We start from the raw sequence: 11,791 nt of genomic DNA, 5'->3' as shown, positions 1-11,791 counted from the left end.
CGTATTTGACTGTTTAATTTAGTACATCTTTAGGCTTTACAGATTTAGCAATGACTAACAAAATATGTCCGATTTCAAATATTAAATTAAATTTCAAAATATGAATGTATAGTCATTGAAGATGAAGATCTAGGACAATAATTGCAGGTCCCCGCGAATAAACGCCGTATGTGGACAATATTATTGTTCCCGTCATAAATTTATATTCGCACAATATTGCATATACTTACCTAATACAGCACAATGTAAGTGAGTAAAAAAAAATTAATAATCCCACCAAATCAAATCAATGACAACATTAAAGATTTTGTAAAATGCAACGAAATGTAATTTCAAGTATTTATTTTATTATTATTTATATTTGATATTAAAAAAAATATATTGTATTGTGATATATTCAAAATTCGATACATTGCAGATACAAATTGATACATTTAATTTATAGACGCTATACTGTTTTGCCCAAATGATTGGTTGGCAATAAGGCAAAAGCCGAAATACGAATTGTCGACATTTTATCTAGACGTTTCTGGATCTGGGGTTTGACTGACTTCGACTTTGACCCGTAACATGTATACCTATAGGTAATTCACTAAGCACGCTAACACCCATTTTTTCCTTTAATAATATATGAATATATGTATATTAAAATGATGATTTTTGTAATTTTTAAGTAGGTACTTAGAGCTATATATATAGTATATTTCATATTAATTATATTTTTTTATACCACTAAAAGAGTGCCCTGTGGCGATACAAACTTTTTCTTCAATTCAATGCCAACCTTGTTTACTGTAAATTATTAAATTGAATGGAACAAGGTTTACACTACCGTAGAGTAGTTATAATTATTTTAATAATATGTTGATAAGTATCGTGGAAAACCCTTTTGCAAAGTGTATAAACACCAAATAGCCCAAAATCTGAACTGAGTGGTTCTTGCTGAAAGGTCTATCAAATCTACTAAATCTTTTAAAAATTAAAATTAAATGTAATAAACTGTAAAATATTTATATTTTTACTTACTTATATTTATTTTACGTCAAAAAACATTACATGATATAATATTATAAACATTAGATTCAACACAAATAAGGTAAAATAATTTAAAAGAACCTATAATATTATTTTTTAGGTAGGTACCTATTTAAGAAAATGGTTTTTTTATTCTTAAATCAGCATAATATAGCGACGATATGTATAATTATTCCGGTACAAATGAATAGTATAGTTTTTTTAATGACAATATACGATACAAAATGAGCGCTTAAAACTAAAATCGATTTTGTGATTCATGTACTCAGCTATTCACTCTTACAACACGTTCTTTACGGCTTTTAGAATGGGGTACTTATTAGCGTCGCACAGACCTCTGGCATCGTCCAAGGACAGATCCATCAACGCTATACCTCCCAAATTATTTTGTTTCACATACGTAGCTTTTTGTTTGGCCGTTTCTGGTTCCTCGAAACTGATCCAAATTCCTTTTACGTCGTCTTTGGGCAAACGGAAAGCATAAGTTCCAAGATTTTTGTTCGGGTCCGGTACACGTCTACAACAATTTAAAACAATACGCACATTATAACACACGGACAATTATATTTTCTCTACATAAATATGGAAATTTGCAATAAAATAAAATTTTTTCCTCACTAAATCGCTGAACCTAGGTATAACTTTAAATACCTAGGTACCTAGATCAATTTATAGTTCTATTGTCTGTTCTGTATATATAAAGGTACCTTTAGTCAGTGGAGTAGCTATGATTTGGTTTTAGAAGAGAACTGATACTTTGCTAAATAAGTGAGAGGCCGCTTAACTATAGGATTCCTCGTATAATAAGTTTGGTATGCTGATACTTGGTAGGTAAGTATATAATTTTAGACTTTTGCTACAACCTTCATACAAATTACAATTTCAATACATGGTTACGTATTACTTATTATGTTATATATGTTCACAGAACACTGGAAGAATTTTTAAATTTTTCTAACATTTTGGGTAAGAGTTGTAGCCCCCTCAACCGGATCAACCCCTAGTTATATAATAATATAGTATAATATTCACTTATATATGTAGTCAAAAAATTGTATGGTGATGCTGCAGATATTACTACATGAAATAATATCCGTAATAGTCCATTGTCCGTTATTAACGGAAATAGCATGTATACCTATTGCTAATTATAATTATAATTACCTGTACTTACTGATTAAAGGTATAATTTTATGTGTACTCTGATACTTTCTGTATCACTTTACGTGATTGGATTGGATTGAAAAGAAAACCGCCGTAAAGTATACTATATACTATATAATACTATATATACACGTACCTATTGTTCTATTACGTAGGTATAGATACCACTTTTTATAACAATTTAGATTACCATGATACTCGTATTATATATTCTTGATTAAAATTTAAAAGATATAAAATTAAGATAATATGTATTATTAACTATTGTAAGCTAATGCATAATAATAATTCATGAGTGTCTGTGCCTGTAATATATAATAATCTGCTGTATAGGATACATAATACGCGTAACACGTTTTAATATAATGTATTATTGTATACAAAACATGATTAACAATATATAACAGCAATCAACATTTTTACCTATACAATGAACAGTTTTCTATATGCCGATATCGATTATTGTAAGTTTAATATTGTAGTCGTGTTTTATAACATGTTTACATATATATGAAACTGATTGAAGTACAGTACCTGCAGGCAGCAGTATAGCTAGGGAGAACCTTTAAAACCGCTAATATAATATTTAATATATAGTAGGGACCTAATATATTTACTTAATAAGGTTCACAAAATTCTTTTTGAATTAACTTATAAACAGGACGATTCTTTAACAAACAAAACACCAACGATAAACCTGCAGCAGTCAATATATTTGTGTTTAAATAATTTTAAGTAAGCACTTTTGCAAATATTTATCCAAACATGAACATACATGATGCTTATCGAATATCGCATGTTCTACCTTAAAAGTATCGCTTTATATTTTAAGTATAAATTAAAATGTTAAACAATAATTATTTATGTATTTATATAGTCAAACTATTATCATATGCGGAAATATGGTGAAATTACTTGGGGGCGGGGGCCGGGGGGCTGAGCATTATATTATGCTCATTACACTTATAGGTAGTATAGGTACTACTGTCCTAGAGCCGCTTGCAATTATTATTTTTTTAGACATAATTATAAAATGTGTATAGCTTAACTTTAACAATGCGATATGCGGCGAAAAACAAAAATACTTGAAATTCGTCGATTATAGAGACTACCTATTTTGGAGATAATGACAGTAAAAACCTCTATAAAAAATAGAATATTATCAGAGAGAATCACGTTGTATACTAGAATACCTACATGATTTCAAACATCGATACATGTAAAAGTTGTACGTATTATTGTATGTATATGAAGTATTAAGTACCTGTAAAGGGTGAGAGATGTGGTGGCCGCAGTGCTCTCGACCAGGTGAGGGCAAATCTCGTAGTAGGCCAATAGACCTTCGGTCTTAGTATACGTGCCCTCTTCTCCGGGACCGTCGGCAGTGACGGGTGCCGCGCCGGACTTACCACTGTCCTTGTCCATCTTCCAGGTCCGGCCGTACGTAGAGATACCCAACACCAACTTACTGCGGTCGGCTTTCAAGGCGACAGCTTTATTGACCTGCGATTCGATGTTCTGCCAGGCCAGGCGGTCGGCGTACACGAACTTGAAGGGCGCCGCGTGATCGGCTAGTTTGGGCACTCGGTCCGGAGTCCGGAAGTCGTACGTCAACAGCGTGAAATGGTCCACATACTTTTGCAGCCCCGGGAAATCGAAATACACTGTCGGGTAAACAGAAGGATGAGAATGAGAATATAACAAAATGATAAGACGATTGTTTCTTTAATATATCATACGTGTTTTATGTATATTGTACCTAGGTATATAAATATATAACATATTAAACAGGGTATAGGTATATATATTTTTTAACTCATTATATAGAGTGTAAGTCCAGTGCGACGCCGTCCGACGGTCCGGGGAAGAAGAGGGCACTATTATACTATAAGACCAACGTGACTAAGACCTTATAAGTTATAATATATAAGCCATTCTAAGGTCTGTTGGCCTCCTACGATATATATACTTATGGTTATCATTATAGGGACGTGCGTGCATTTCTAACAAAAGTGTATTTTTAACTTATTATAAATTGTAATTTTCTTAACAGAAAGTTGTAATTATGTATAGTACCTATAACAATAAATTCAATTATATAACTTTTATTTTTCATTTTCTGTTTTTAATAGGTAGTTTTTGGCGTTTTTAAGGGTAGTATGCAGGTACTTTTTTCAGCGAGCACTATTATTCAACTATTTAATACGTCTTTCAATAAGTGATTGGTACAATGGTCTGTCACCGCGACAATATCGATAAAAATTATATCGCGATAGTATATACAGTATATGGAACAATAATATCATATATTATAAACATTACATTTATTATTATTTTTTAATGATTTATTGGATGATTTATAATTTGTATTATATGTTCCTAGTGTTCTTACGCTAAATAATCATTATATTATATTTTACTAACATCGTTTGGACCTCACAACATACATAATATGAATAAATATGATATATTAAAGTAATGGATTTAAAAAAATACACATTAACTATATTTAGTATTAGTTAAATAGTTATGAGAACTTACGTAAAAATAATTGTTTAAATAAAAACAAATAGTTTATCTACAATAGTTATAAATGAATAATATAGATAGTAATGATTTGTACTGACATAAAAAATGTTTTTGGGGACTTAAGGTCTTTAGTCATAGGGACCGGTGGATGGGTAACACAAATATAATGCATATAGGTATAAATATTTATAGATAATAGGTAATATATAGTTAGGTGTTTATGGTTACCAGAAGAGTTAACGTGTGGGAGAACGCTGACCGAAAGATAAGGACAGTTGTTTGCGTTCAATACTCCTTTGACTTCGCGGACCAGTGCGGTGAACTGTTCCTTGTGTTCAGCTTCTTTAGAGTCCTTGCTAGTGATACCCACCGTTTTAGCCACTTTGTGGATAAAAGAACCTTAAAACGATAATATTATATAATATATTAGGTACAAATATGCAATTAACAAACAATAATGTAACTACACATTACACATTTTTGGTGGCATTACAAAAATTGGCAGTTGGCAGTTGGCACAGTGACCAAATTACCAATATATAATATAATGTGTATCTTATACAAAATTGAACTATTCCAATAAATAATACTTATTAAAACTATACAGATTTATATTATTATTAACTACCTATGTAGCTTACCCCATGTGTTTTTTTCCTTTTTTTCAGTGACTGCTGGGAATTGCCAGGCCAAATCTATGCCGTCGAAACCGTTATCCTTAGCCATCTCCGAAATGGTGGACGCAAACTGTGTTCTTGATTTCGGCGTCTCCAACTATACCCATTCAATACATATTTTAGATTCCGAGCGAAGTAATGAAAAATTAAAAGGAGACATTATATTAATTACGTTTTAAGTACGTGTTTATTTTTATGAACACTTGAAATATATTTATATATAATATTATAATATAAAAAAATCCAAACATTTTAACTATTCATTATTCAGCGATAAAAAAATGTCATACTTGAAACTTTAAATAGGTAATTTTTCGATTTTTCAATAGTATTATTATCTCAGTGAGCAAAAAAATCATCCAAAAAAACTACCATACATTTTAGCAAGTTTTGAAATACCATTAATTTTTAAACATAATACCTAGCTTTTTAATTTTTTAAGTGTAGGTATACCTCCAGTTCCAACTCTCTCCCATAAGACGTTTAGGTTTAATCAATTGCAAGAGGTGGATATGTTTTGTCGTTTTGATGCCAACCCAATTCAGTATATATAGGGGCCCCAAATAGGATTTTATATACACAAATTTGATACGCAAATACTAAATTATTAATACATAAACAATTTGTACCTTTCAATCTAACCTAAGCTTCAAATTTATATTCTGCACGTCATGGAGTTTAATAATATAGGTACTATATAGATATGTAGTAACATGAAATATACTCACAGCGGTGAGATATTTGTCGGGATCTTCGACATCGGCATTGCCACCGACTGACAACAGTATTGTAAGACTGGGGTAAATCTTCTTCAAAGCTGTTATGGCCTTAAAGTTTCCCTTTCCACCCTTAACATCTTTGCTCTCGGGCAAGTCCAACTTTGGATCCAACGATTTGGCTTTAAACTTGTCATCGTCGATACCAGCGTAACCGTACACCAAATGCGTACAATAACTTAAGGCGGGTTTTAGCTCCTCGGCGCCTACTTTAACGACATCTGAAAACAAAAATTGATTCAGTTGAAATAACGGATTTAATTTGTTGTATAAAACACGGTTATGTGAATATTGGTTGGTTTAACGACTTCAACGCATTGAATTAAAAATCTTCCGATAACGAAAAATAAACCCGTTGGCAAATATTCTTAGCACATGGTAATAGTATTATATTTAACAGAAAAAATCTCACGTTAAAATTAGTTCATAAACCAAAATAATTATTTTATGATATATTAATCTATACATTTTATTACTGTAATACTGTAATTTAATATGGTGTATGAACAATGAATATGATTATTATTCAATATAATATGTTAAATAACAATGATAATACTTTTATGTGGATAACGTCAATGCTGTTTATTTTATATATCTACAGATGCTTAAAGAAATTAAATTATTATTTTAAACTTTGATATTATTCTAAATAATTCTCTAAAAATACTAATTAAGAAAAATATACGATTAGCCTGTTGTAATATGTATGCACATATATATTAATTGCGTTTATCATATTATACAGACGGTAGTAACCTATATAAAATAAACAATAGTTGTATGGCAAAATAATCATAATAAATAAATACCTGACTAGTGCCTATAGATTATTTTGAAATAATTGTTTCGAAATAATTATAATCTTATTTGTGTTCATAATCAGTAACAAATAAAAATAATTGCAACTAATAAATATTAACTCGTTGCTGAGAGTTCCAAGTATCGATGTAATTTTTATAGTTACAAATTTACAAAACTACCAACATATTTACATAAATAATATCTTGATTAAAATTGAACTATTAATTATTTAAAAACAATTCAATTTTTTTTTTGTTTTTCTCTTTAGAATGTCTTAATTAATAATAACAATTTGCTACGAAATTACTAAAGTAACAATATTTAATTTAAGCCACCTAAAATTTAATTACTTTAGTAAATTACATTTGACGTTTTAATATTACTTAAATAGGTGCAGGTTATTAATGTAGGTAATAACATATAAATCATAATAATAGTGGATTAAATTATATTACGTACACTATAACAACTTAAATAACTAATTACAATTAATTCGAGAAATTATCGGAACTCCATGGGATAGATTTAAGCTGTACTAACAATTCACAAATACATAATATTTATGTTATAGGTAGTATTTTTTATAGGTACTTACTACTTATGTATTTAGGGCATTTTATCTGTTATTACGAGCAAATAATATTAATTTATTTATATTTCATTGAGTCTGTATAATATTGTAAGACTAATACGACCAATTTAAAATAATTAGTTAATTATTATTTTTAAATAAAAATTAAAGATTAATCAATGAATATTGTATATTATAATACCTATATAATGTATATATAGTGCGATTTTACAAAAATAAGAATACATTGTGATGAGAATTTATATTTTATTTTAAATATAAGCTATAGTTATTCAATATAACGTATTCATGTATTAAAATATGTTATATTATGTACGTATTGCAACATACATTTTTTTTTACAATTGAAACAATAAATTCATCGCTGTACAGTAGTATCTAATAAATAATATTATATCATATTAAAAAAAAATCTGTGAAAAAGGCGTAAACACAAATATTTTGCCTAATCGATTCAATTTTACATACGCACCTAGATATTATATTATATAATTTTTTTTACAATATATAATATTTTATAATACTTATAATAAATTTATTCATTTATTTGTGTATACCTTTTCTCCACAAAGCTTTGCCTTCATAATAGCATACTGTTCTAAATGCTTGCGAAACGTCGACAATGGCTAGAAGGCCACATAGTGCGACCGCACCGAACAACTTTACGCCTAACATCGTACTACCGAAAACAAACTCGCACTGACGACCTGTTTGGTTTGGAGTTTGGAACAAAGGTCCAGCAAGCGATTATTAATTATTGTACGATGACCTACACCTACCTATGTAATAATTTTATTATATTATCACCGCCCCTACTTGTTTTTCAAACCACAGGCCAAGGTCAAAGTTTAACTAGTTTTTTTCTTCTTCTCGTTAACTTGACTGTAGTCTGTAACGTACTGTTGTTGTACAATTATAATATATTTATATGCAAAGAGTATAATAAATAAACTCTCAATTTTACTGGCCTTATATCAATCTGACGAGCAAGGCTGAAAATTAATAACCAAACAAAAGGATCCAAACAAGATGATAGACTATATACACAGGATACATAATCACAAATAAACATGCAAATTTAAACAGAGTTGTTTGTCGATTATACTAACTGTGTATTACCTTTGTTATAAGTATATTTCAATATATATACACGGCATCTAAAATATTTTTTTTACATCTGACACGTCAAATAAATTATAATTTATTGTATATTTTATATCACAGAACGTTTAATTGCTTTATAATAAAAATAGTAATATTTCAGGTTGTAAGATAATAAATAATAACTTTGTTCAAAAGGAAGAAAGCTAATAATACACTTTTTTTTTTACACCCTGTAAACTTATGTTTATTGTAAGTCGAGAAGGGTTTTGTTATTTATGTATTTAAATTTTACACACATGTTGCATACCTACTGCATTCATATGATTTTAATTTGAAATTCTGATATTAGGTATAGTTATATTATAGATTTATAGTATTAGGTATTATAAACATAAATTGACATTTAACAGTTTTTTTTTTATATTGGAATTTAAATTACATTCTGCAAGTTATTTAATAATATTTATTATGAGGTTATATATTATATGCACATCTATATCGAAAAAAAAACATATCCATGGCAAATAGTATACAGGGTGATTCATTAAGCGTAAAACACTCATTATCTCAAAAAGTATTAATATTTTTTTTACAGTTTCAAGTTGTTAAAAAAAATTATATTTTTAGATATTTTTTATCCTTATAATTTTTTTATTTTTTTACTTTTTTGAATGACAGCATAGTTTTAATTTCATATTCCAAAGCAGAATATTTTTCTAAGTATTTTGATTCATAAAAATCGAATTTAGGGCGAGTAGTTTATGAGTTACAAGCATTTAAAGTTTAGATGGGCGGAGTGGAGTGGTATGGGGTTACCCCGCAAAATGTTTATCCACTACTCTGCTTGTCAAAACTTTAAATATCTATGACTCATAAACTACTCGTCCTAAATTCAATTTTTAAGTATCAAAATACTTAGAAAAATATTCTGCTTTGGAAAATGAAATTAAAACTCTATGCTGTCATTCAAAAAAGTAAAAAAATAAAAAAATTATAAGGATAAAAAATATCTAAAATATAATTTTTTAATAAAAACGTTGTTTTTTTAACAACTTGAAACTATGTAAAAAAATATTTTCAAAAACATTAATACTTTTTGAAGTGAGTGTTTTACGCTTAATGAATCACCCTGTATATACATTGATATATACATCAATCCCATATAAATAATTTGAAATGTATGTAGTAGGTACCTCTGTACGAGGATGTCAGCGCACTATTTGTTTTCTCTCTTTGACCCACGCGCAACATAGACAAAACGCATTTGCGCAGAATCGTTTTTTCTATGTTTTTAAGTAATTTCAGAGTAAAATCACCCATTACAAAAAAAATAGAGAATAATACTTTAGAGGGAATGACATATCGATTTTATATTTTATTGTTATTTGACTTTCGAAATAAACAAAAAAATGTTGTAAATTTAAATTATGTTTAAATTGTTTTGAAACAATATTTAGAGAAATCGATATGTCATTCCCTCAAAAATATTAATCTTTATCTTTTTTGTAATGACTAATTTTACTCTAAGATTACTTAAAAACAGAAAAAACGATTCTGCGCAAATGCATTTTGTCTATGTTGCGCGTGGGTCAAAGAGAGAAAACAAATAGTGCGCTGATATACTCTTAATTAAACAAGCTTAAAATATATTACACATTTACACTCCACTATTCCAATCTAGTACCGGATTAAAAGAAATCATATCGTTGGGGCCCATAATTTTGATAGCTTAAAATAAGATTAAGTGGTAATCTTTACTTTTTATAGTATACAAATATTACATTTTAAGACAAGCTAAAGACAAAGAAATTATAATACTATAGATATTAATTATATTGATGTAAAAATAGTATGGTACCCATCAGTACCTACCACCTGGGCATCTAGCCCAACGCGTCGTTACCAATGATATTAAAAATAGTATTAAACCAATCATATTAAGTAGATTTTTTATGCCGTAATTTAGGACTAAAGACATATTTTTTATCAAAAAAAGTACGTATGGTGAATTTTGATCCCTGCATCCCAACCATTTCCCTTGTATACCATCTCACACGAAACTATCCCCACAATGCCACCATTATTATTATGTGGTATTTACTTCAATAATAAATAATAATTTATGCGATGTTATGCAAAATTTAGTTAAACATACTTATACAGTTATACATAATAGTATATTAAATATTACTATTCAACTAGTATTACTAATACTATGTTGTTCATTGTCCATTGTCCAACTTACTACTAATAATCAATTTAATTATTTATAGGAATATAAATATTCATTAAAAATATATGCTGACGAGTTACAACACTGGATCTGCTCAATATTATTTTTCATGTACAATGATTTATCATTGAAATCAAATTTAAGTATTAAACACATCCATTACAATGACCGATAAAAAAAAAAGATAGACCGGTACTCAATTTCAAGGTAGATATACTTTATTTTATCAGGGTTAATCAGTGGTGTGCCCAGAAATTTGCAATGGGGCCGGGGCATGTTATAAGTTATAATTAATTTAAATTAATTATCGTGGAAATACCAAAAACACAAATAAGGGGCTTTATGTTTCAAGCTATCCAAAATTGTTTCTAGCTTATAATTGTGTACATTTGTGAATTGTTCTATAATTAAAATTATAACACATTAATATCAAATTTAGGTCATTAAGTAATGAATATCCATAACATTGCTACATGATAATATTATGAGATTATTTTGTATCTCATGCACCTAATTTGTGTTTAGAAGTTTTATCATAAAAAATATGAGATTAAATTAAATATTACAGCCTTATGAGCATTATTATATAACATAATATACTAAATATACATATGTATAATAAAAATGTATCAATACGATTAAATTTAAAATTATACATACAATTTTTAATTGCCCAGGTACTATTCATATTTTGCACAATTGATATTCATTCATAAAGTAAAAACTCATGAATATAAAGGTATACTATTGTACAATAATTAATGTAATACCTAAATACCTACCTATCTAGTGCAATATAGTTACCTATATATATTTTTTTTCAAACTCCATTTTTTTTATAGTATAGTAAAATATATATAGTAAAATTAAACAACTA

The 11,791-nt window shown here is 28.3% G+C and overlaps 1 protein-coding gene across 1 annotated transcript; it reads right to left on the bottom strand.

Moving 5' to 3' along the window:
• Positions 1 to 1,009: 1,009 nt before the first annotated feature.
• Positions 1,010 to 8,294, bottom strand: LOC132942780 (chitinase-like protein EN03). The gene is made up of 6 exons (XM_061011419.1): positions 8,135 to 8,294; positions 6,134 to 6,402; positions 5,370 to 5,502; positions 4,957 to 5,127; positions 3,464 to 3,863; positions 1,010 to 1,552 (listed from the first exon to the last, which is right to left on the bottom strand). The coding sequence occupies exons 1-6, from the start codon at positions 8,250 to 8,252 to the stop codon at positions 1,315 to 1,317; spliced, it is 1,329 nt and encodes a 442-aa protein (XP_060867402.1). The 5' UTR covers positions 8,253 to 8,294; the 3' UTR covers positions 1,010 to 1,314.
• Between the last annotated feature and the right edge of the window lie 3,497 nt (positions 8,295 to 11,791).

The sequence above is a fragment of the Metopolophium dirhodum genome, chromosome 4 (assembly GCF_019925205.1).
Source record: "Metopolophium dirhodum isolate CAU chromosome 4, ASM1992520v1, whole genome shotgun sequence".
Classification (NCBI taxonomy): domain Eukaryota; kingdom Metazoa; phylum Arthropoda; class Insecta; order Hemiptera; family Aphididae; genus Metopolophium; species Metopolophium dirhodum.
The sequence above is the reverse complement of the archived record's forward strand: the minus strand, read 5'-3'. Positions and strand labels throughout refer to the sequence as shown.

Excerpts from the sequence above, each read along its gene's own strand:
- LOC132942780 (XM_061011419.1), bottom strand. The coding sequence starts at position 8,252 with ATGTTAGGCGTAAAGTTGTTCGGTGCGGTCGCACTATGTGGCCTTCTA. Across the intron at positions 6,403-8,134 it reads CAAAGCTTTGTGGAGAAAAG|ATGTCGTTAAAGTAGGCGCC; the intron begins GTATACACAAAT and ends TTTTGTTTTCAG. Across the intron at positions 5,128-5,369 it reads AAAGGAAAAAAACACATGGG|GTTCTTTTATCCACAAAGTG; the intron begins GTAAGCTACATA and ends TATCGTTTTAAG.